Genomic DNA, 27,836 nt, shown 5'->3' with positions numbered 1-27,836 from the left:
GAAGCCACTAAAAATTCTCATTAAAGTCAAGAACTAGAATTGTATCTACGACCACTACTCTTGATTAACCTGTTTCAACAGTTCTAACAGACTGCTGTTAGACCAAAGAAATAAATTAAGGGTATGAAATCTATAAAGGAGGTAAAAATTGTTATCATTTATAAAAAATTTTATACCTGGAAAAACTAAGGGAATAAAGCAAGAACTATTACAAATCATAAGCAAGGTGAGCAGGTACAAAATAAAATACAGAAATCACTGTCATATATACGTAACACTCAGCAGGAAGAGGAGAGCAAGGGGGATAAAAGGGCACAATGATTTGCCATCGCAATATAAGCTGATCACGCAGACTGGTGAACCACTGGGATATACATTTGAAACCAACGTAAGATTGTATATTAACGATACTTTAAAAACAAAACAGAAACAAAAATAAAAAACAATCAGCAGGCAAAAGAAAGAAGTCTTCATTTGCCACTGTTATGGGCTGAACTGTACCCCCTAAAATTTGCATGTTGAAGCTCTATTTCCAGTACCTCAGAAGGTGACTTACTTGGAGATAGAGCCTTTAAATAGGTAATTCCTAAACCAATCTGACTGGTGTCCTTATACGGGGAGGAAATTTAGACAGAGACACCAGGGATTGACCATTTGAGGAAAAAGATCACCGGAAGTGAAGAAATAGTAAGAGGTTGTCATCCGTAAGCCAAGAGGAGAGGCCTCAGAGGAAACCAAGTCTGCCAGCACCATCATCTTACTATTATAACTGTGCGAAAGCAAATTTCTGTTGTTTAAGTCACCCAGTCTGTGGTATCTTGTTCTGGCAGCCCTAGCAAACTAATACAATCATACTAACAAAAGAGACAAAACACCTAGGAATAAATTTAATAAGAAAAATGAGGTATGTATTTGAAGAAGTTTTAAAGCACACTCACCTTAAAACATGTTCTATGTTAGAAAGACTAGTTAGAAAAAGCAAATTCTCCTTGATTTAGTCATTAAATTTAAAATAACTCAAGTAAAAATACCAAGAGTTATCTAGGAGTAAACAGGATGGAGAAGTGTATATAATAGCTACCAATTGAGTAAAGAAAAGGGGGGAAAGAGATTTTCTCATTTGTATATGCAAAAACATCTTCTGAAAGGATATACAAGTTCACTGTAACATTCAAGCTATCCTTGGGAAGGGCACTGTTTGAAGCTGCAAAACACAAATATGAACAGAGTAGAGACATTTTGCCAAATACTCTTACAGCTTTTGGGTTTTGAACAGTGTGACTATATTATCTATTTAAAAATTATTAAGAATAAAAAAATACAGAACTTAATTTTTTTTTAAGTATGACCATTCCAAATAAAAAAACAAGAGCTGGGTGGGCTATGAGGCAACACCCTCATTGCTGGGGGGTGGAATATAAACTGGTATCATCTTTCTGGTATGCAATCTTCTAATACTTATCAAAAATTTTAAGGTGTACACCATTTCACCTAGAAATTCTCTTCAAGAAATATCTCAAAGAAACAACAGGTCAATAGGGAATTGTTTAATAAATTATGGCACATACAAATAACCAAATACACAGCCATTCAAAAATTGTCAGTATAAAGTAAAAAAAGTAAGAGTGGTGTGTTGATAAATGTCTAATCATTGGCTTTCCAGGTGAGGGAACCCTGTTTTGTAGCATCTGGTAATTTCTGTGGTATCAATCCACCAACCACAGCCATTTCTAAGCTACCAATGTGGTATCATTGAAAGCAGAATCATTAAGAGATGCACACAACATTGTGTCTTGTGAGCCTATGTAAGCAAGCTCTAGTACACTACTAAGTATAGACTAATGTGTCAAACAGGATTACATTTAAAAGTTACACATAATATTTATAAAACAATATATTTATACTTGTATTACTTGACTTTTTGGTATTTTGTTACATACCACTATGCATTGTTCTGGTTAACTAGTGGCTTAAAACAAAAATTTATCATTATTTATCTCTGACAGTTCTGCCAGGTGACTGGGCTCAGCTGGGTGATTCTCACATAGATTCTCACCAGCAGTCATCATCTGCACCTATGACTGAGTTGGATATGCATATAAGATGGCTTCTTCACCCAAGCCTGGCATCTTTGCCAGGATTGCTGGAAAAGGTGGGAGCTGCCTAGGGATTTCTCTCCCTTTCTCCCTTACCCAACCTCCCTTCATGCAGCCTTTCTATATAGCTTATGACTAGCAAGGGATTCCACACATTTTGTGGTTCCAGAGCAAACCTACTTCTTACTAGAGGCTGGCTTCTCCCACAAGAAGCATTCCAAGAGAACTTGGCAAAAGCTACAAGGTTCTCATGAACCAGCTTCAGGTCCTGCAGAATCACTTCTGCTGCATTCTACTGATCAAAAGCAAATCACAGGCCCAGCCCACTCCAAGGACAGAGACACAAGAACCAAGAAGTATGGTATTGAACGACTGGCTGGAGGCAGAGGAGTACGTATCTCTAAAGAGCAGCTACGAAAATGTAAGAAAAATATAAATAGTGGTAGTTGATGGGGAGGTGTTTTTTTCCTGGAGAAAACTATACATATATAATCAACATTTACAAAACATGTAACTAGGAAAGCTTTGACTGTATTAATGGAATGCCAATAGCTCATTAGATACAATGTGAATTTGGATTATGGTAGGTATCAGTAAATGTTCTACAAATGAATTGCTCTAAGAAATTATCAAAAATGATACTGATATTTAACATATAGTATATAATCTCATGAATATCTAAAGTAAGCTATAAAGTAGAGCAATGATCAACTAGATAGAAAACATAATTATGAGTTGTAAATGAATCAGTGCCCAGGACTTATAATCTACATTTACATACACACATTCATCTTTTTGTGACTTCCTTGCATTCTCTACTATGGCGCATTACTTCTTAAAGACAGATGTTCACATAATATTAGGAATGAATGAATTTTATGTGGTATATAAAATGGGTTGAAACATGTAAATTACTTAGATTGTGCTTGACACGTAATAAGTGCTCAAACATATGTTACATGGAGTACAACTGTCCCAAAAGATACTAAAAGGTGATCCATTAAGATATTCTGTAAAGTAAAATTTGGATATTAGAATCCACGGAGATTCACATGCACATTTGTGAATAGTATCTCTGGTAAGTCCTGAAATAAGGAACTGTTTATCTTTGTTTATCCCAGTGTTTCCTATGCTGTTATGTACACTTAAATTTCCTCGTCTGAAAACTTAAGGGGTTAGAATAGGTAAATTCTAAGGTTTTTTCCTAATAGCCTATGACCCTATTAATCTTGAAACTTTTTCTAGGGGAATTACAGAATAGTTTTTATTATGTTCCAAAAGTTTTCTTTGTCTATTATTTAAAACTCTATCATTCTAGTAAACATGTACATGTTCACCATGATTAGATCCCTTTTTGGCCCCCCAAAAAAGAGAAAGTTCCTATGAAAGTGGAGGGAGGTAAAGGGAAAAATGTGATCATTGAGAAGGTTGCTTAAAATCACATCTGCTTATATTTAATGAATGGTGAGAAAATAACTGAAGAAAATATTTATAAATGTAAAGATGTGGCTTACATAAATAATATAATGAAGCAGAAGGTTAAGAACCTAGAAAATTATAACTAGGAAAACTGTAGTCAAAGAAGTATAGAGGGAGACCTCACCACACAGAGTTGAGCACAGAATTAGAGGTAGTATATGTGAAACAAGTACCGGCCTGATCAACATGACTTGGGTCAAATCACTTACAAAACAGGGGGCTTGTACTTAGCAACTCTGAGGTTGCCTTCAATTCCAGATGACTGACCAGCTTCAGTCTAAAATACTTGTCTTCAGAGATCTTAGGCTTACAGTAATCCCTTTGTTTTATATACGTGGAATCAAAATCTGGGGAGGTGAATTGATTAGCTCAAAATCACACAGCTAATTAATTCAGTCAAATACTGAGTGCCTACTAAATCCAGGTACATGAAATACAGCAATAAATGAGTCAGAAAATTCTTTGCCCTTTTTAGCTTACATTCTAGGGAGGGGTGGGGACAGGGTGAGGGTGGAGTGCTGTCAATAAATGAGGAAATAAAGAAATCTTACAAGTTCATGTAGTAAGAAACTTAGAACTAATGCAGGATGGGGAATAGGGTTTGGGATGTGGTGAATAGGGAATATTTTTAGATTAAAATGGTCATAAAGATCTCTCCAAGGACATGATATTTAAGCAGGGATATGGAGTATATTCTTCAATAAGAGTATTTCAAGCAGAAAGAACAACAATAACAAAAATCCTGAGAAGAGATTTGTTGTCTCTGAAGAATAACAAGGAGACCAGTGTGGCTAGCCAGAGCTGAATGTGCAAGGAGATGGTGGGAAACAAATCAAAGAAGTAGGTAGGGAGGAGCCAAATTATATATGGCCCTCAGGCAATAGAAAGAATTATGGATTTTATTCTAAGAGTAATATAGGAAGTCATTGGAGGGTTTTGTTTGAAGGTGCAACATGATCTCATTTATGTTTTAAAAAGATCACCCTGGCTACTGTGTTGGAAATAAATTGTAAAGGAGCAAGGATAGAAGATGAACTGGAAGACTACTGTACAAGTGTCAGACCGCTTGGACTAAGGTAGAAGAGGAGACGATGAGAAGTTGATGGACTGTATGTGAGGAAGACAGGGCTCAAAAATGGCTCCAAATGTAGGTCTGAGCAACTCAAGAGTGATGCTACCATTTACTGAATGGGAAAGAACTGGAGATGGGATGCAGAAAGCAGGTTAAGGAGAAAAATTAAGAGGTCTACTTTAGAAGGTTAAGGTAGAAATGCCTTGTAGACTTCTAAATGAAAATGTCATTAAACAGACATACTTCTGGAGCTCAGAAATGAAGCTGGGCTGTTAGAGTCTAAAACATGTGACTGAAAAATTGTGAGGAGGGAAAAAAAAGAAAGCCTAAGTGAGAAACTGTATCTTGTAACTCCTGTAGTGTTTAAAACGGTAAAACAGCATGGTACTGTTTTTCATAAATTAGAAATACTGTCCATGTAACAGAAATACTTGAATTAAAGGGAAGAAGTGATAAAAGCAAAAATCAGTAATAGTGGCAACAACCAAAGCCGTCAGCGAGCAAGAGGTAGTAGAGAGCAGAACTGGGGGACAGAGGATGAGACATGGAACATTCTGAGCTGGGTTAAAGCCAAAACTCCAGGGAAGGCAAGTCAGCACCTGTCCACGGCAAGGGTGGAGTGAGAAAGCAGCTAACTCAAGCAACACCTGTTTGTGAACGTGCCATACGCAAAGAGGGCTGCAGCCAGAGGGCCAAGAGACTGGGGAAGAGTGTCCAAGTTACTCACAAAGAAAGGCGCTTTCCCTCATGACTGAAAAAGAGAGGAAGGAGAACTCATTATCATCTGGTTATGACTCACCGAGCACAAAAATTCAGGCAGTTAGTATATAAAAGGCTATGTGCTACTTAGAAAGGCAAAGCCCCCTAAAGAAAAAGGAATACAATGTTTAGTTTTTATTTTAAAATAGCCCTATAATGAGCTGAATGAAATAGATTTTATTTGAGAAAAAAATACCAAGTATCTGTTGTATAATTGAAAAATGGACAAATAAACTTTAAAGTATCCTCTTTTATAATTGTCCCTTGAAAACACTGTTATCGCTACTGACATTAGAATATATCACTTTAACAACAGAAAAAACCCACCTGATGTATTTCTTTGTTCTATTTACTGGAAACTAAAAAAGAATCCCAGGATGAGAGGGCAGGTAAGTAGCATCCACGTTAAGCCCTGTATCTTCATTATTGTCTTTTTTCTACAACCTGGCTAAGCTGTGTACAACCTATATTCACTATCTTCTAAACAACTGATCTCTACTAACACCACTCTAATTTTGATAAGTAGAATTTTGTAATATAATTTTATTTAACCGTAATAGGGACAATACTTTCCTATATTTTGTTTTTCCAATTTAGATCCATAATCCACCGAAGACCCCGGGGCTCAACTCTTTTTTAATTAAATAGAAAACTATTTATGTTAAGTGGGGAAAAATGTCTTGGAAAAAAAAAAAACCACCAGGGTATATTTATGTTTATTATGGTGGCTAAATTCAATCCTTGTTTCTGGGGCTGGTTTTTGTGTCAGGGTGGCAGAGTCCTTGGCTTCTTTCCCTATCAAGCAGAATCTATACTTTAATGGAGACACATACTGCATTAGGTCTGCTTTCATTTTATTTATTTATTGTCATCTTGGAAACTTTTTTCACATTGTTTTCTGTCTGGCTTGCTTTCATTTAAAAAAACAGATTCATATAAAATTTGGCTTATACTGAGCCTGTGGTCATCTAATGCCCACATCAAAATAAACTATCCATCAGGTGCATCATATAATCTGTCATGATAAGTGAAAAACACTTCTAGAATGGAGGTCTTTTGATTCCAAATTTTGTACACTTAATTACACTCTATTGCTTTATCTTCCTTTTATTCTGTTTTGAAAAGTCACTTACTTGCCTATCAGATAAAAAGACCTGTCATAATGCTATACAGTAATTAAGACAGTAATAGTGGATTATGACAAGGATAGAAAACAGATCATAGAATAGATAGTGAAGTAAGTTTCATATATGGAAACTTGATATATGACAGAGGCAAAACTACAGATCAGTGGAGAAAAGATGGGAGAGTCAATAAATGGTGCTAACTGGGTATCTACATTTTAAAAAATGGTATCTCCCCTTCACACCACATGTAAAAATAAATTCTACAAATTCAAAATCCAAACATAAAAAATGAAATTTTAGAACTGCTGAAGAAAATAGGAGAATATTTTTTATGAGCTTGGAGCAGAGATTTCTTAAATAAGATGCCATTTTTAAAAATGAACATAAAGTTGTATAAATACATTTTTAAGCTTCTGCTCACCAAAGGACTGCATTAAAAAAGTGAAAAGACAGTGTGCCTTTTTATCAGCTGGTGAAGTGCTCCTTCTCCCCAGACCAGAAGACCTCTAAAAAATCACAAGCAAAGGTTTTGTGATAACACAATTGCTTAAAAGCCTATAGCTTAGACTTGTAAAAGGCAGATGTTTAATAGAAATGTGTATTACATTCTTAACTACAGTGTTTATCTTCACCTTAAAGCTTTAATGTACATGTTGATAGTTCATGAAGTTTTTAAAAAAGCCAGCTAACCTCTTCATAGTAACATGCCTTCTTCTCACTGTTACATATTCTGAAATTTAGACAGGTTTCCCTTACCTGATATGGACACGGAATGTGATATTCTCTGCAGCGTTCTTGTATCCATGTTGTTTCCCAGATGCCACGGTAAGCTTGCTCATAAAAGTAGCATCCAATTACCACCAAGAGTGGTACGAGATACAAAATGCTGAAAACACCAATCCGGATCATAAACTTCACCAGTTTATCTTGGTTCTCCTTTTCTAATGGAATCTCAATTCGAACTCTGTTTAGTGATATAATGCCAGCTAAGAGGAGAGAAACCCCAACTACCACATACAGGCAGAGGGGAGCAAGAACAAAATATCTCAATGCATCAACATCGTAGAGGCCAACAAAACACACGCCACTGATATTGTCACCTTCAATTTTATTCATCGCTAAAAGGATGATAGTTAGAGTTCCAGGAATGCCCCATGCACTGGCGTGAAACAGCAATGCTTTCTTCTCAATAGCTTCACTACCCCACTTTGGCACAGCTGCCAAGAACCATGTGATGGTTAGAATCACCCACCAAACACTGCCAGCCATAGTAAAAAAATAGAGTACCATAAAAAGCATGGTACAGGCTTTATTATGAGATCCTTGTGTCACCGTGGAAGCCTTATACTGTGCAGGACTAGATGCATTGCAGGCTACTCGGTCCTCAAGCAAAAACCCAATGAAGAAAATTAATGACACCATCATGTAGCAGACTGCGTAAAATATAATAGGTCTTTCAGGATAACGGAATCTTGTGACATCAATCAAAAAAGTTAAAAAAGTGAACAATGTGGCAGAGAGGCAAATGATTGAAATCAATCCTATGAAATATCGAGCAAATGAAAGTTCTTCTCTCCTAAAGTACATATTTGGACAAGGAGGTGAACAATCACGCACGTGCAAAAAAGAATAACCAAGATCAGGATCAATTTTCAACTCTCGGGGACACCAAAAACCATAGTCCCTCTGCACTGCCACTGGGGCTCCTTCAGTAGGATCTCCAGCTAAATTCAGATCCACAAGTCGAGGATATGGCTCATCACAATCTGGGAACCTAAAAAAATTTAAGATGAGAATCATTTTTAGTTATTGGTGAAATACACTGCCATATAACAATTCAGATTTCCAAATTTAGTACCCATGACCTTATTTATTGTTATGGCCTTGGAGCCCAATTATAATAAATAGGAAAAAAGTAAATGGTGATAACCTGTTTGTGGACTATATAACTATATTTTCCATATTTGACCTAAAAAATAATATGGCTTAATAATTTAGTTTTGGCTTCAAAAAAAAACAGTACTCTTTATTAAAATAGCCAACTATAACCACTGATAAAGAACACTGTATATACAGACTATTTATTTAGGACACAGTTTAGACTAAGGTTTCAAACTATATATATATAATATATAATATATAGCTCCAACAGAATAGTAGCTAAAAGTAACTTTTTTTCCAACCTGTAACTACAGTGTGCTGCTCAACTGACTCGAGACTCAGTAGAACTTACTCAAGCTTAAGAGTTAAAAGTCTTTCCTAAATGTGTGTCCCAAGGTTATTTTGAGTTACATTTACACTAAAAATCCTTACAAGTGGCTTAGTTTGTAGATCTTTTCTTCACATTTTACACTCACTCTCTGCTTATCATATTAAAAATCCTTCTAAGGTCTCTAATGTCAACTAGTTCTTTCCTATTATTTCTAATTTCTCTCCAATACATTACATTCTCTAACTCAGTACTCTCAAACTTTGGTGTACATAAGAAAAACTTAAGACCATTTTAAAATGCAAATTCTTGTTCCTTCTCACCCCTAATCATATTTTAGTATGCCTGTGTTAAGGTCCAGAAATCTGCCTCTAAATAAGTTTCTAGAGGAACATAATCCGCAGACTTAAGAAAATGTCATAGCCTCACGACAAAGAAAACAGGTTTATGCTGCAGACATACTTACCTGACTAAGGATGATTCTCATGAACTTTCTGCACCTTCAGTTTTCTTGCTAGTATCAGTTTCACAGCCCTCAAGCTTCAACCAACATGTTTGCTAGTTTATATGTATCAAATAATTTCCAAGAAATTATCTTTGGTACTAAATTTGCCAAAAACATGCACATAATGCTCTAGCTGATTAATGTTTTGTTTTCTAATATAATCCATTTTCTTTACCAGGCTGGGAATTACACATCCTGTGTTCAAGCATTTATTGGAATACTGCAGTATGCTAGAAGTTAAACATAAAAAGACAAACCAGGCTGTCTATCCTTAAGTCTAAAAGGAGACACAAACTTATAGATAGAAGACAAAATTCAGCAGTGTGATAATGAAGAAATCAAAATCTATATTAAATATAAAATGATAAACACTAAGAATTTTTTATTATTTCAGGGGAAGAGGTTACAAAAGACTCCACAGAGTAAATTCCTCAACACAGGATTCTGAATCATTATTTGCTAGTACTGAATGCAAGCAAAGACACAGAGGTTGAACAGCGTGTGTTTAGTACTGCTGGACCATGAGGTGTGCACAACTTGTGACAGGTGATAAGGCTGGAGAGGCAAGCATGTCAGAGAAATGTGTGTATATATGTACATATAAACACTGATATAAAATTTAAAACCATGCAAAGTACTACTGTATATTTTTATGGATATATCTGTATATCCAGTTGCCCCACATATACATATACCATATTTCACAACCCTTCCAGCTGAACTCTTAATTTCCGCTTCTTAGGTTTCCCCATCTGCATAAGTGTTAATTTCATTACTCTACTTGCTCAGGCCAAAAACCTTAGGGTCATCCCTCAAGTCTCTTCCCTCTCATATACACCTACCTCATAATCTACCAGCAATTCGTGTCATTCTACTTTATGATATACACAGAACCTGACCACTTCTCATCTGAGCCATCAGTACCTCTTCCCTGGACTTATGGAGTAGCTTCCAACTTACCTCCATTTCCACACACAGCCAGAGCAATCCTTTAAAGACATGATACTGCTGTGCTCATGGTCTTGTCTCTTCTCCTCAAAATCCTTTAATGGTTCCCTACCTCACTCAGTCAAATCCAAATTCCATTTCAAAGCTGCAAAGACCCCAACTCCAGCACTTCTCTCTTCTTTTTGTCCATTCTCCCTCACTCACTTGGCTCCAGCCTCTTTGGTCTCTGTGTTGTCCTTTATACCGAGCATGCTTCCACTCCAGATCATCTGCACTCACTACTGTTCCCTCTGCTCAGACTGTTCTTCCCTAGAGACCTGTATTATTTGTTCTCACTCCATTCAGGTCCCTGTTTCAGTGCCTCCTAAACAAAGAATTTTAATGTTGTCTGTGGACAGGTATATATGTAGTAAGAGCATAAAAGCAAATACAGGAATGATTAACAACATATTCAACATAATGATGACCTCATCTCTGGGAAGGAAAGAAGGGAATGAAGTCAAGATAGAAACTAAGGAAGAAACTTTCAATTCTATCTGTACTGTTTTATAAAAAAAAAAACTGAAGTAAATATTATAAGATGTTAAGTTTGGATGAAGTTAGATAATAACAGGTACATATTTATTGATTTTATTAGCCCTTATCCTTGAAATATTTCAGAATATAAAAAGGTACATTATTATATGAGAAATATAGTATTACTGTACACATTATTACTAATAATAATGTTCTCTCATATACATATATAAGACTGTCCAGTAAACAGTCTCAAACCTCTAGGAAATGTTTATAAAATATCTGAAGTGATATGAAAAGCACCCAACATTTTCTAGGTTATGTTAATACATGACAAAAACAGAACTGCCAGAACTACTTTTGTCATTAACACACTTAAATTATACAGATATTTAAATCCCATTATATCATCATTAAAGATATTTAATGAAAGGTAAAAAAATGATTATTTTCTTCTCTGTATTTTCTAATTTCTCATAAATGGCACTACTTTTATAACCAGGAAAAATTTTTAGGGAAGAAAAATCAAATGAATTTCTTGATTATGTCTTTCTTAATTCTTAAAAATTCCTTCATAGAAACGTTTTCTTTTTCTACCTTTTTCATTTAGTGCTTCCAAATTCCTAAGGAAATGAACAATTCTGAGGCTGTGAAACTGCTGTTCAAAATTAAAACTAATACATATAGTTCAAAAAAGTTTTTAGACACTGATAAACTAGAAGACAAATAATTTTAAACACTGCTATATAAGTAAGGATCCATGAAAATCTGATTTTCGCACCTACTGCATTCCATATCTTCAGGCCAAGGAACACCAAACATCTCCATGAGCTTCGAACACTCGCTGTAAGCCCGCTGACACAGCCTACGACATGGAAGTGTGACACGTCCATATTCCATACAAATAGGAGCATAGAGTGCACAGAGAAATGGCCGGAAATCCCGAGAACAATCCAGATTCACCATAGGGTGGAATGGCTAGGAAAAAGTTAAAATTGTTTCATTAAAGAAAGAGTTATATACAACTTAAAACTTTCTATATATAATATTACAATGCTCATTTTCTCCATTTGAAAACATTTCTGAAGGTTATTAAAATTTTGTTTAAAAAAACAAAAATTCTTAGCCCTATCTCTGGAGATTCTGATTTGATTAGGTCTGAGGTATGTCCCAGAATTCATGTGTATTTTAATTAATGAAGGTGATATTAATGAAGAAGCAGGGCTGAGAACCACAATACAATCCATTTTACATAGGAAAAAAAAATCCTCAAAAAAGATGTGCCAAATGTTCATAAAAGTGATTACTGCTTGGTGTTAGAATTATAAGAGATTTAATTCTACATGATTTTGAATTAATGATGTATCAACAGGATAGAGAGGACAAGAAGTGAAAGGAGGAAGGTCTGAGAGGAAGAGAAGTAGTTATACATTGAAGTACTAATTTTGAGGGTTGGACCTCACATTTGGGAAGGATCTCACATTTGTCTCATGTTTTCATGTTCATGATAAAAATTTTTTAAACAAAGTTCTTTAAATGCTGAAATCACATGATGTAAACAGAGCTAACAATGTAAGCTGACATTAAGGAAACAAAAAGAAAAATTGGTGGCCCCAAACATAAAACCATACTGAAGCAGTCATTATGACCATAGGAACAGATCAAATAACCCAAGAAATGTGCACCTGGGCTTTGACTATCAAATATTTTTTCCACTTGTTTATATACTAGTGTCAGAGTCATCACTGATTTTGAACTGATAATAGATATTCTCACCAACAGGCCTTTCTATTGAATAAGAATCAATCAATTTTATTTCTACCATGATACATATTTTTCAAAGGCCTCTTAAACACCAAGCAGTCAGAAAGCCAAGAGTCACTTAAAGAACTGATACCAAAGCTATATAATGATGTGGTAACTGACATATAACAATAAATTATATGTGACCATTACTTCCAAGTAATGGTCTGACACAGAGTCAGTGTTAAACCAGTATTTCCATCAAGAACAATGTTAAAATCTTTTTTTAAAAGTTTCAAATTATCTACTTAAAGCTATTGGAGAGCTGCTGATAAAACAGAACTAGAGGGTCCAAGAATCAGAGAGCAGGGAAACGTGAACAGGTAGTAAATTCAGCTACTTTTCCAAGGAGGCAAATGTTGAATATGGGTTTAAGACAGGAGGCTAAGAATCAAGCTTTGCTTATGCTAGTGCTAGAGAACAAAGAAACCATCAGAGCTTTGGTGGTCTTGCAAGGCTACAAAAAAATTAAAAATGAAAGAGACAAGATCTATGTGAGACAGTGATGTGCCAAGAATTGAGCCTGATACAGAGCCAGTTTTTCCTTCAAGATATTTGAAAATTCTGAAGCTGAACAAAAGAAGGAGGCTAAGAAGCTAAGCAGAAAGTATCTGAAAAGCAGAGTGGAGCTTTTGGCAGCTTTATCAAGCTGAGGAAGCATAGATTAATTTTCCAGTCCTGCCATGGGAACTGAACATACCAGTCTCTCAACTGGAAGCATCTGAATGAGTACACTGTATTGGCAGAAGCAAATCAAAGGGAGGCAGAGACCAAACAAAACTGTAACCCAGCTTTAACTCAGCTCAGTCCGTGACTTAATTAAGATGATCTGCCCCCATTTATCTGCTTAGCAGGAAAAAGGATGAATCTTCCCTGAAGTACTGTAACATCATCTGGAACCTCACCAGTATTTTGTAAGATGTGGTACTCAACAAAAAGTTACTTGGCATGAAAAGACAGGACCACATGACTAAAAAAACCAAGTAAAAATTACAATGGTTTTGTGATTTAGCTATTGGACTCAACAGAGAAGAGTATATAATTATGACAAATACACTCAAAGATGAAGAATTTCACCAGAAAATCAGAATCTATTATAAAAGGAACCAAATGGAAATTCTATAACTGAAATACATAATCACTGAAATTAAGAATTCAGATATATCAGAGATAGAATTGGCAAAATATAAACTGATGAAAGATAACCTACAGGTTCAAGATTCTGCAAACCCCAAGAAGGATAAATACAAGAGAACCATACCTAGGCAAATGTTACTTAAATTGTTGAAAATCAAATAAACAGGCAGTGGGAAAAAAGATATCCTTTTAATGGAGAAACAGCAACACTCAGAGCTGACTGGAAAACCAGAAAACAAAGATTTATTTAAAGTGCTAAAAGAAAATAATTTTCAACCTATAATTCTATAGCCAGCAAAAGTATCCTTCATAAATGAAGGCAAAGTAAAGGCATTTTAAGACAGGCAAAAACTGCAAAAATTAGTAACCAGCAAACTTACAAAAAAAGAATACTCAAGAGTTCTTCAACAGAAGGAAAATGATCAAAGATATAAAAACAAAATTAAGAGCAACAAAAGGGGTGAATATGTGGGAAAATCTAAGCGAATGTTCTTTGTACCAATAAAAAAGGTCTTAAAATATATATAAAATACATGTAAATTAGTAAGTGTAATAATAAAATGGAAAGGATGAGAGGGTCAGAGAAGCATTAATGGGATAGCGGTTAGAGCAATTTTTATTAGAGTATTACAAGACATGGGCATGTATCATCATTTTTAGAGTAATTAATAAAAGAATGTATAATAAGGTGATAAAGAGGGAAACAGAATTATACAAAAGAAGGCAAGATTAGAAAGAAAAAAGAATGCACAACAGTTTGGAAAAATTGAAATGAAATAGTAAGATGACAGATATTAATCCAAGTATATCAGTAATTTCATTAGATATAAAAGGACTAAAACTTTTAAGGAAAGACTGATTTTTGGATGAGGTTAAAAAATGAGAACAAGAAAAAGCTATGTTATTTGCAAAAGACACATTTTCTATGTAAAGACACAGGTTAAAAGTAAATAGAAGGTAAACAATAAGCAATCCAAGAAGTAGCCAAAAGGAGTAGGCTTTATGACAAAGGGTGTTCTCAGAGATAAAGAAGGGCATTTCATAAACACAAGATAAGACTTAATTCACCAAGACTAAAAAGCAAATCTAAACACATGCACCACTTAACATAGCTTCAAACTACTTAAATCAAAAACTGAACTGAAAGGGGAAATACACAAATCCACAGAGTGAGAGATTTATGATCATAACACCCAAAAATGACTGGAACATATTTAACAGACTCACGGAATCTTTACCAATATTGGCCATATTCCAGGTCCTAGAGCATGAAACAACAAACTTTAAAGTACTAAAATTATTCAGACAAGGTTCTGTGACTAAAATATAATTAAGGTAGAAATCAATTACAGAAAGGGCACAAAAAATAACCCAAAGGTTTGGAATTTTGGAAATCAGATAGCAAACTTCTACATTACCCATAACCACAAAGGAAATTGTATGTACTATACAGCATAACATATATATAAATATATAAAGTATAATATATATATCAATATATACTGATACTTGAACAACACAGGTTTAAACTGTGTGGGTCCACTTATGCACAGATTCTTTTCAATAAATATAATGGAAAATTTGGGGGGATTTCTAACAACTTCAAAAAATATTTTTTTTAGCTTACTTTATTGTAAGAACACAGTATATAATAGATATATAAAATACGTGTTAATTGTAGCAGACTCACAGACTCCAAGTAGGGACTAGTGGTTACCAAAGGGAAGGGGTTGGGAGAGGATGTGTGAGGAGGGAGGGAGAAGGGGATTAAAGGGCACTACAATTAGCACTCACAATACAGGAAGGTCATGGGGAAGGCAGTACAGCATGGAGAAGAAAAGTAATGACTATAGCATCTTACTACGCTGATAGACAGTGACTGCAATGGGATGGGGGAGGGACTTGCTAATATGGGTGAATATTGGAATCATAATGCTGCTCGTGTGAAACCTTCATAAGATTGTATTTCAATGATACCTTAATTTTAAAAAATAAAATAAAATATGCATTGACTGTTTATATTACCAGTAAGGCTTCTGATCAACAATAAGCTATTAGTAGTTAAGTTTTGGGGGAACCAAGTTATACACCGATTTTTTACTGCAAATTTTTGTTTTGGGGGAACCCAAAGTTATACACAGATTTTTGAGACAGGGGGTCAGTACCCAAACCCCTATACTGATAAAGGGTCAAACATGTATATATACGCATGTATATAAACACACAAATATATTTATATATACATACACATGTTCTCTTTCTATACATATTTATTTTCATTCTATATAGAGTATTAAATAGTAAAGATGACAAAATATCAGAAAAAGCTGTATTCATGAGAAATCTACCACCTGATATGCATATATATCAGAAAATAACAAGGCCTGAAAAAAAATGGTCTAAGCTCCATCTCAAGAAGCCTGAAAAAAAGGGGCAAATAAGAGAGAGTAGAAGAAAGGCAATAATAAGTAAAATAGGAAAAAAGCCCTCAAATCACCCATTATTAGGAATGAGGGAGAGAATACTACTAGAAAAATAGTGTGGATACTATAAATAATAAATTTGATATTAGGATGAAATGAACAAATTCCTTGAAAAAAAATTACAATTTACCAAAACCCATAAAAGGAGAAATAGAAAATATAGTCTTCTATCCGCAAAGAAATTTAATTCATTAGAAACTGTCCCCAAAAGAAAACTCCAAGCCAAGATGGCTTCACTAGAAAATTTTATCAAGCATTTAAGGAAGAAGTTATGGCAATCACACACAAACTCTTCCCACAAAAGGGAAAAAAAAGAAACTTTCCCAACTCATGAAACCAGTTTAATTTTTATGACAAAATCCAACAGGGACTATACAAGAGGGAAAATTATACCTCATGACCATAGATGTAAAAATCATATCCTAATATTAGTAAGTTAACCCAAAAAACATAAAAAATAATATACCACATCAAATGAAGTTTTTTCCCCAAGGATACAAAATTGATCAACATTTGAAAAATCAGTTAATGTAATTAATGTCATTAATAGAAAAAGGGGGAGAAATCACACAACCCATTCAATAAAAGCAGTAAAAACATCTGATGAAATTCAACATCCATTTATTATAAAAACTCTTAACAGACTAAGAAGGAAATTTCCTCAGTCTTCTAGAAATATATATAGCAAACCATTGAAACCTCATACTGGCTGGTAAAGCTTCCCCTAAGAGCAAAGATGCGGCAAAAAGACTTGTTATTGCTACCCTATTTAACATTGTGCTGGAAGTCCTCACCATGGCAATAAGAGAAGAGATAGGAATAAAGAGTAAAAGGATTAGAAAGAAATATAAGAAATAAAAGGTATACAGAATGGAAATACATTAAGCTATCATTATTCACAGATGACATTACAGTTACTAAATTTTTATCTCTTAGTTCCATATTTCCCCTTCAATACCTGGTCTGTGATAATGAATGGGGGTTCTCCTTTACAGCACCCACAATGTTAGACTTTCTCAACAGAGTGTTGGAGGAACACTGAAGGACAAAGGGGCTTCCTTGCTGGCTGTTGCTGCTGCTCAGTCAGCAGTGGAAACGGGAAGAAATCTATGGTGTTCTGTCAGAGCCGTGTGCCCAGAACCGTCCATCCCTCAGGAACCTCACAGCCTCAGCCCAGTCTGGTGAGCCCTCTCACCATGGTCACTGCATGCTTGAGGCTGCCTGCCTGCAGCAATGCCCTTACTCCCTCTATCTGCCCCACCACCAGTTGACACTTTTCTATGCCTTGAAGGGTTGCTTCCTGTTTGTTTGCCTTCCAGCTTTGGCGCAGGTAACCCAGTGAATTTTTTGGCCACCCAGTGAGCTGCAATTATGGCATCCCTGCAGAGCTCTCTCTATAAGTATTCTATAATAGTTTATTCTTTATATTAATTTGTTTAAATCACTTGTTTAAATCACTGAGTGATTCTATCTCTTAACAGAATCAGACTAATAAAACATGACTTACGAAGAAAATTCAGAATAACCTATAAATCATTAGAATAAATGAATTTACTAGGGATACTAGGAATTCAATTGAGAAAAAAAATCAGCTCTATTTTTTATTCCTGGAATGTATTAAAAAGTAAAACTTTACAAACTACCAATTGAAAAGGAAATTTAAAAACAATTTCATCTATAAGAGAAAAGAATGGATACTCTGGAATAAATTTAACTAATATGGTTAAAGACAGAAAATACAAAGTATTACTGAAAGAAACTGAAGAAGACCTAACAAACAGAAACCCTGTATTTACAGACCGAAAGACTTAATGTGTTAAGATGGCAATACTCCCTAAAGCAGTCTACAGTTTCAACGTAATCCCTTCAAAAATCCCAGTGGTCTCTGTGGTGGTGTTGAAAAAATGGAAAAGCTGATCCTAAAATTCACATGGAATTTTAGAGATTCCAAACAGGTAAAAGCAATCTTGAAAAATAAGAACAAAGTTGGAGTACTCATACTTCCCAGTTTCAAACTTATTACAAGGCTATAGTAATCAAAACACTATACAAAGGCTATACAAATAGATCAACAGAACAGAACTGCTAATTCAGAAATAAACCTTCACATGTGTGTCGACTGATTTTCACAAAGCCCATTCAATGGGCAAAAAATAGTCTCTCCAACAAATGGTGTTAGGACAACTGGATATTCACATGCAAAGGAATAAGGTGGGTCACTTGCTTTATAAAAATTAACTCAGAATAGATCAAAAGCCTAAATATAAGAGCACAGTCTATGAAACGCGCACAAGGAAGCACAGAGATATATCTTCACAACCTTGGATTTGGCAATGGTTTCTTAGATATGACACCCAAAACACAAGCACAGAAGAAAAATTAGGTACACTGAACTTCATCAAAATTAAAAGTGCTTGTATGCCAAATGACACTATCAGGAGAGTAAACAGACGACCCAAGGAATGGGGATAAAAAAAAAACACAACTTTTAAATCACATACCTGATAAGGGTTTAGTGTGCAAAATACATGAGGAATTCCTACAACTCAAGAGACAACCCAATTTTTTCAATGGGCAAAAACCCTGATTAGACATTTCTCCAAAGAAGTTATGTAATGGCCAACAAGCACATGAAAAGATGTTCAATGACATTTGACATTAGGGAAATGCAAATCAAGACCCAATGAGATACTATGTTACAACCACTATGTAGCTATAATCTAAAAAACAACAAAAGTGTTGACAAGGAGGTGGAGGAATCAGAACCCTCACACATTGCTGGTGGGAATGTAAAATGATGCAATCACTACGTAAAACAGTTTGGTAATTCCTCAAGAAGTTGAAACATAGAATTACCATATGTTCAACAATTCCTTTTCTAGGTATACACTCAAAAGAATTAAAAATCGTGTTCTAGCAAAAACTCGTGTATCAATTTTCATGGCAGAGCAGCATTATTCATAATAGTCAAAACAGCAAAATTAACTGAAGACAAGCAAAGGGAAAGGAATAATAAAGAGCAGAAATCAATGATATTACAAACAGAAAAGGAATGGAGAAAAAAGTCACTCAAATTAAGATCTGGTTCTTTGAAAATATCAATAAAACTGATAAGCTTCAGGCAAGACTGATGATGAGAGAAAAAGGAAAAATACAAATTACCAGTATCAATAATGAAAGAGAGGATGTCACCAGAGGCTCTGAAGATATGAAAAAGATAACAAGGGAATTACAAATAACTCTGTGCATATAAACTAGACAACTTAGACAAAGTGGACCAAGTCCTCAAAAGCCAGATGACCAAAACTCACCCAAGATGAAATCAATAATCTGAACAGTCCTGTAACTATTAAAGAAACTGAATTTGTAGTTAAATACATCTTGAAAAAGCAATGTCCAATCCAGATGATTTCATTGCTAAAATCTAACCATTTAAAGAATTAACACCAATGCTATACAATCTCTTCAAGAAAACAACAAAGAAGGGGCTATTTCCCAACTAATTCTATAAAGCAAGTGTTATTTAATATTACCAAACAAAGAAAGTACAAAAGAAAACTACATACCAATATCCCTCATGAACATAAATGCAAAAATCTTTAACAAAAAAATAGCAAATCAAATCCAAAAACAGATTGAAAACATTATATAGCCAAGACATGAAAGTAACCTAAGTGTCCATCAGTAGATGAATGGATAAAGAAGATGTGGTACATACACACAATGGAATATTACTCAGCCATAAAAAGAAAACAAATTCTACCATTTGCAACAACATGGATGGAGCTAGAGGGTATTATGCTCAGTGAAATAAGCCAGGCGGAGAAAGACAAGTACCAAATGATTTCACTCATCTGTGGAGCATAAGAACAAAGCAAAAACTGAAGGAACAAAACAGCAGCAGACTCACAGAACCCAAGAATGGACTAACAGTTACCAAAGAGAAAGGGTTGGGGAGGGTAGGTGGGGAGGGAGGGATAAGGGGTTTAAGGGGTATTATGATTAACACACTTAATATGGAGGGGGTGTACAGGGAAGGCAGCATTGCACAGAGAAGACAAGTAGTGACTCTATAGCATCTTACTATGCTGATGAACAGTGACTATTATGGGGTATGTGGTGGGGACTTGATAATAGGGGGGGAATGTAGTAACCACAATGTTGTTCATGTGAAACCTGGGCATAAGATTGTGTATCAATGATACCTTAATAAAAAATAAGAAAAATAAATTTTAAAAAAAGCATTCTATACCATAACCTAGTAGGGTTTCTTCCATAAACTCAAGGTTGGTTCAATATTCAAAAATCAATTAATGTAATCCATCAAACTAACAGATCAACAAAGAAAAATCATACCATCATGCCAAAAGATGCAGAAAAAGTATTCATGATTTTAAGTTTTCCACAAACTAGAAGTAGAAGGTAACTTCCTCAACTTGATAGAGCATCTACAAAAACCCTACAATGAAACACTGATGCATACCTCTAAGACTGAAAACAAGGAAGTATCCATGCTCTCACCACTCTTATTCAACATGGTACTGGAAGTCCTATCAGCACAGTAAAGTAAGGAAAGGAAATAAAAAGCATAGAGATTGGAGAAAGAAATAAAACTGTCCCTATTTGCAGATAACATTACTGTCTACACAGAAAATCTGAAGGAATCTATGAAAAACACCTTCTAGAACTAGTAAGTGAGTTCAGCAAGGTTGCAGTATACAAGAAAAATATACAAAAAACCCAACTGTATTTCTATATATTACTGCATTCTATATGTAATAACCATGTAGAAACTAAATTAAAACAATGTTTATAATCACTAAAAAAAGAAATAAATACTTGGGTATAATCCAACAAAACATATATAGCTCTTGTATGATTACAACTATAAAGTGCAGATGAAATCAAGTAAGATATAAATAAATAGATACACACTTGCATTAGTTTGCTAGGGCTGCTGTAATAAAGTACCACAAACTGTCTTAAACAACAGAACTTCACTGCCCCATATTTCTGGAAGCTAGAAGTCCAAGATCAAGGTGTCGGCAAATCCATGTTTCCTCTGAAGATGCTAGAGAAGGATCTGTTCCTGGCATCTCTCCCAGCCTTTGGTAGTTCCTTGGATTGTAGCAGCGTAAATACAGTCTTCACATAGCATTCTCCCTGTGCCTCTTTACATCACTCTTCCCCTACGTGTGTCTCTGCCTAAATTTCCCCTCTATAAAGACAGTGCTCACAATGGATTAGGGACCCCTCTCTACTCCAGTATGACTTCATCTTAAGTAATTAAATTTGTAACAACCCTATTTCCAAATAATATTCTGAGGTACTGGGGCTTAGGGGAAAATTTTAGGGGGACTTGATTCAATCCATAATGACACTGTTCATGGACTGAAGATTCAACATGTAAAGATACCAATTCTCTCCTAAATGATCTCTAGATTTAATGAAATTTCTATCAAACTCCAGTGTGACTAGTAGTAGATAAAGATGAGCTTATTCTAAAACTTATATGAAAATACAAAGGAAGTAGAATAGCTGAAACAATTTTGAAAAAGAAAGTGGGAAGAATCATGCTATCCAATTTTAAGACATACTATATTATAGCTAACAGTAATCCAGATAGTATTGGTGAAGAATACACAAAAATCAGTAGAACAGAATAGAGAACCCAGAAGTAAACCCACACAAGGATGGCTAACTGATTTTTTAATAGATTTATTTATTTATTTATTTATTTATTTATTTATTTATTTATTTATTTATTTATTCATTCATTCATTTATTAATTTTATTTATTTTCATTTTGGTATCATTAATCTACAATTACATGAAGAACATTATGTTTACTAGGCTCCCCCCTTCACCAATTCCTCCCCACATACCTCTTCACAGTCACTGTCCATTTGCATAGCAAGATGCTATAAAATCACTACTTGTCTTCTCTGTGTTGCACAGCCCTCCCCATGCCCCCTACGCACTATACATGCTAATTGTAATGCCCTCTTTCTTTTTCCCCGCCCTTATTCCTCCCTTCCCAGCCATCCTCCCCAGTCCCTTTCCCTTTGGTAACTGTTAGTCCATTCTTGGGTTCTGTGCTTCTGCTGTTTTGTTCCTTCAGTTTTCCTTTGTTCTTATACTCCACATATGAGTGAAATCATTTGGTACTTGTCTTTCTCCGCTTGGCTTATTTCACTGAGCGTAATACCCTCTAGTTCCATCCATGTTGTTGTGAATGGTAGGATCTGTTTTTTTCTTATGGCTGAGTAATATTCCATTGTGTATATGTACCACATCTTCTTTATCCATTCATCTACTGATGGCTAACTGATTTTTAACAAAGAAGCAAAAGCCAGTCAACGGTGGAAGGAGAGGTGATCTTATCAACAAATGGTGCTGGAGCTGGTGGATATTTACAGGCAAGAAATATGAACCATAACATACTCAAATTAACTCAAAGTTGATCCTGGATTTAAATGTAAAATGTAAAACTCTTAAAAGTTGAAAAAAAAAATCTAGATGTAGGGTTAGGTGAAGAGTTCTTAGAAGTGACACCAAATCATCTCAATAGATGTTGAAAAAGCATTTGACAAAATTCAACATCCATTCATGATAAAAACTCTAAACAAAATGGGTATAGACGGTATGTACCTCAACATAATAAAGGCCATATGTGAAAAGCCCACAGCAAACATCATACTTAAAGGTGAAAAGCTCAAAGCTTTTCCCTTAAGATCAGGAAGAAGATAAAGAGGTCCACTCTCACCACTTGTATTTAACCATAATACTGGAGGTCCTAGTCATCCATGGCAACTGGACAACACAAAGAGAAAAAGGCATCCAAATTGGTAAGGAAGAAGTTAAACTGTCACTATTTGCAGATGACATATTATACGTAGACTCTGTAACTCCACCAAAAAACTATTAGAACTAAAAACTGGATTCAGCAAAGTTGCAGGATACAAAGTTAATACACAGAAATCTGTTCTGTTCCTGTATACTAACAATGAACTAGCAAAAACAGAAATAAGGAAAACAATTCAATTTATAATTGCATTAAAAAGAATAAAACACCTATGAATAAACCTAATCAAGGAAGTGAAAAACCTATACTCTGAAAACTATAAGACACTCATGAGAGAAGTTAAATAAGATACAAATCAGTGGAAATCTATCCCATGCTCATGGATAAGAATTAATATTGTCAAAATGGCCATCCAGCCCAAAGCAATTTACAGATTCAATGCAATTCCTATCAAAATTCAAATGGCATTTTTCAATGAATTAGATGGTTCTAAAACTCATATGGAACTGCAAAAGACCCTAAAGCCAAAGCAATCCTAAGAAGGAAGAACAAAGCTGGGAGTATTATGTTCCCTGACTTCAAGCTACACTACAAAACTATAGTAAGCAAAACAATATGGTACTGGCACAAGAACAGACCCATAGATCAATGGAACTGAATAGAGAGCCCAAATATAAACCCATGCAGATATGGTCAATTAATACATGATAAAGGAGCCATGGATATAGAATGGGGGAAAAACAGCCTCTTCAATAACTGGTGTTGGGAACACTTGACAGTTACATGCAGAAGAATGAAACTGCATTACTGCCCAACTCCATACACAAAAGTAAACTCAAGTTGGACCAAAGGCCTGAATGTATGACATGAAACCATAAAACTCTCAGAAGAAAACATAGGCAAAAATGTCTTTAACATAAGCACGAGCAGTTTTTTCCTGGACACATCTCCTTGGACAAGGGAAACAAAATAAAAAATGAACAAGCGGGACTACATGAAACTAAAAAGCTTCTATACAGCAAAGAACACCATCAACAAAACAAAAAGGCAACCTAGAGTATGGGAGAATATATTAGTAAACAATTTACCCAATAAGGGCTTAATAGCAAAAATATATAAAGGGCTCAAATGTCTCAACACCAAAAAAAACAAATAACCCAATTAAAAAATGGGTGGAGGACATGAACAGACACTTCTACAAAGAAGAAATACAGATGGCCAACAGGCACATGAAAAGATGCTCCACATAGCTAATTATCAGGAAAATGCAAATCAAAACCACAATGAGATATTACCTCATACCAGTAAAAATGGCTACTATCCAAAAGACAAGGAAGAACACGTGTAGGCAAGGATGTAGAGAAATGAGAACCCTCCTATACTGTTGGTTTGAAAGTTAATTGGGGCAGCCACTGTGGAAAGCAGTATGGAGGTTCTTCAAAAAATTAAAAATAGAAATACCATTCGACACAGTAATTCCACTTCTAGGAATTTACCCAAAGAAAACAAAATCCCTGATTCAAAAAGATACATGCACCCCTATGTTTATTACCACACTATTTGCAATAGCCAAGATATGGAAGCAACCTAAGGGTCCATCAATAGATGGATGGATAAAAAAGTGGTACATATACACAATGGAATATTATTCAGCCTAAAAGAAAAGAGTCCCTACCATTTACAACAATATGGTGGATCTAGAGGGTATAATGCTCAGTGAAATAAGGCAGGTGGAGAAAGACAAATACCATATGATTTCAATTATTTGTGGAATATAAAACAAAGCAAAACAGAAGGAACAAAACAGCAGTAGACTCATAAACACTGAGAAGTGACTACTTGTTACCAAGCAGGAGGGGTTGAGGCTGAGAGGAATAAAGGGGCACAAAAATTCTCAATCATAATGTACAGTGGTCACAGGGATAGTAGTACAGCATGGAGGATACAGCCAGTGATTCTGTAACATCTTCCTATATTGACAGATAGTAGCTGTACTAGTAGGGGTGAGGATTTAATAATATGTGTAACTGCTGAACTACTTTGCTGTACACTTGAAACTAAATAAGACTGTATATCAAATAAATAAATAAAAGAAATTAGACCAAAAGCATGATCCATAAAAGAAAAAATTCAATTGAAAGAACTTCATTAAAATTTAAAACTTCTGATCTCCTACAGACCTTGTTAAAATGATGAAAAGATAAGCTAGAGACTAGGATAAACTATTTGGAAACCACATAGCCAGCAGAGGATTTGTAACTAGAATACATAAAGAACTCTCAAAACTAAAAAGTAAGAAATGATTCAATTGGAAATGAACAAAAGACAGACATTTCACCAAAGAGGATATATATGAATGGTAAATATGCACATGAAAAGATGTTCAATATTATTAGCCATGAGGGAAGTGTACATTAACACAACATGAGTTATCACTACATACATATTTGAAAAGCTGAAATATAAATAGTAATGATACCAAATGCTGGTGAGAATGCCTAGAAAGTAAATCTCTCATATACTGCTGATGGGAATGTAAATCCTGTGGAAAATAGCGGTTTCTTAAAAAACCAAACATATGTTTATCATATCATCCAGCAATCACACTCCTGGGCATTTATCGATCCTTCTTCCCTGAAAAATGAAAATTTCTGTCTGCACAAAAACCTGTACACCAATGTTCTTAGCAGCTTTATTTATAATAATGAATAGATGGAAACAACCCAAATTTCCTTCAATAGGTGGTTGGTTAAACAAATTATGGTATCTGTATAATAGAATACTATTCAGCAATTAAAAACAATGACTACTGATACATACTTGAATGGATCTGAAAAAGTATTATGCTAAGTGAAAAAAGCCAATGTCAAAAGATTATCTACTGTGTGACTGCATTTATGTAACATTCTTGAAATAACAAAATTATAGACAGAGAACAAATTACTGGTTGCTTGGGATTAGGAGAGGGGAAGAGGGAGAAAGGAAGCATAAGGGAATTCCTTGGTGGTGATAAAACAGTTCTATATTTAGCTATAATGGTGGCTACATACATGTGATAAAATTGCAGACTACACACACGCACATATGCGTATATGCACAGAAAAACGAATACATGTGAAAACTGGTGAAATGTGATAAGGTTTATAGATTGTACCATGTTAATTTCCTGATTTTGATTCTATATAATAGTTATATAAAATACTAGGTATTTTTTATAACTAGGTTATTAGACATAATAGGTATTTTATATAACTAGGTACACAGAATCTGTACTATTTTTGCAACTTCCCATGAGTTTATAATTATTTTAAACTAAAAGTTAAAACTGTATTATGTTCACATGCTGATGTATGTACATACATAATACATATATGCACACTTAGCTCTTTTAAGTATCAACTTGCTTGATATTCCATAATACATAAAGTACCAACTGACCTGATACTATGTTACTCTGTTCATAAAACCTCCATCTGGAAGCCCTATCATGAATTATAAAATTGATCTGGTGACTATTGTGTGCTGCTTACAATGAGCCTAAAGCTACAAGTTTATGCTTCTGCCACTTTTTAGTTAAGTACCTCAGGAGTACTTACTCTGCTAGCATTTACAGACACTTACCATAGGCTAGGCACCGTTTTAAGTACCTTACACACATTGCTCATTTAATCCTCTTAATAATCCCATAAAGTATTGTTATTAATCACACTTTATATATGTGAAAAAAGTGAGACATAGAAAATTAAGTAAATTGTCCAAGATAACACAGCTACAAGACAGGACCAAGTCAAACCCTAGCATTCTTATCCAGAGCCCTTGAGCTTAACCAGTTTGCCTATATAACCTCTCTAAACTTCAGTTTTCTCCTCTAAAATGGTCTTGAAAACACACAAATAATAATACATAGTTAGCATGCAGAACTTTGTAAATGATAACTTAAAAGGGGATTAGGGAAAAGTTGTAAATTAAAGAACTGTAGCAGGCCTATTTAGTGGGCCTAAGAAACCCTAGTGAATTAATTCTCTATTCTCAGCAAATGAGACAGTCAACTGGAATGATGTTTTTAAAAAACAAAACATATCATGAATGAAAATCATTAACAAACATGAAAATCTCAAATCATTATGCTGGGTGAAAGAAACAAGTCATATAACAGTGAATACTGTAATGATAACACTTATATAAAACTCTAGAAAATGAAAACTAACTGCAAATCAGTGGTTATTTAGAGCAGAGTTTAGAGGGACATGGACTACAAAGGGACACAAGGAGGCTTTTAAGGTGATAGAAATGTTCTGTATCTTGTTTGTGGTGGTGTTTCAAGGGTGTATATACATCTGTCAAAGTTCATTGGCTTGAACACTTTAAATGTGTGTAGTTTATTGTATACAAATTATACCTCAGTAAAGCTGTTATATAAAAACAAAAATATTAATATTTTTGAAATAAGCAAATTGCCTTGATTTTTGCTCCAATAATCCTTAACCTCAGAAAAATCAGAATTAAATGAGGTAGCCTGAGTATTATAAAGTTGAAAACAAAAAAGATAAGGAATAACATTAAAGCTCTATGAAAAAAAAAAGAACTTTACCTGATTAAATTTTAAAGATTATTACCAAATACTTACTTAAACAGTAATACTTTTGTTCACTAAAACAAGACCTGGGTATAGGAAGTTTACAAACTGAAAAGTAACTTTCTAAAATTAAATATCTGGTTTCTACAACAAAGGTGCACTATATGGAACCTTCCATTCTTTGTTTAAATTCAAATCAACCAAGCCTTTGTGCTCCCATTCTCTCTCTTCTTTCAAATTTCCATTCCTGTTACCATAGGAACATGCTAGCTGACAAGCCATCAAGCAGAGCAACAGCCCAAGCTTAGCAAGGGGTGTGAA

At 34.7% G+C, this 27,836-nt stretch overlaps 1 protein-coding gene across 8 annotated transcripts in view; it reads right to left on the bottom strand.

Moving 5' to 3' along the window:
* FZD3 (frizzled class receptor 3) overlaps window positions 1–27,836 on the bottom strand; it is a 68,132-nt gene that overhangs the window by 25,495 nt on the left and 14,801 nt on the right. For all 8 annotated transcript variants that reach the window (XR_012129664.1, XR_012129663.1, XR_012129665.1 and 5 more), the window contains 2 exons: window positions 11,493–11,689; window positions 7,290–8,307 (listed from right to left, as the gene is read on the bottom strand). Coding sequence is in view for 5 of the 8 variants with exons in the window: in XM_073232743.1 (XP_073088844.1) it covers window positions 7,290–8,307; window positions 11,493–11,689 (1,215 nt within the window). In the remaining 3 variants the exon portion in view is untranslated. The remainder of the gene's footprint in view (window positions 1–7,289; window positions 8,308–11,492; window positions 11,690–27,836) is intronic.

This window comes from Manis javanica, chromosome 3, assembly GCF_040802235.1.
Source record: "Manis javanica isolate MJ-LG chromosome 3, MJ_LKY, whole genome shotgun sequence".
NCBI classification, from domain to species: Eukaryota; Metazoa; Chordata; class Mammalia; order Pholidota; family Manidae; genus Manis; species Manis javanica.
The sequence above is the reverse complement of the archived record's forward strand: the minus strand, read 5'-3'. Positions and strand labels throughout refer to the sequence as shown.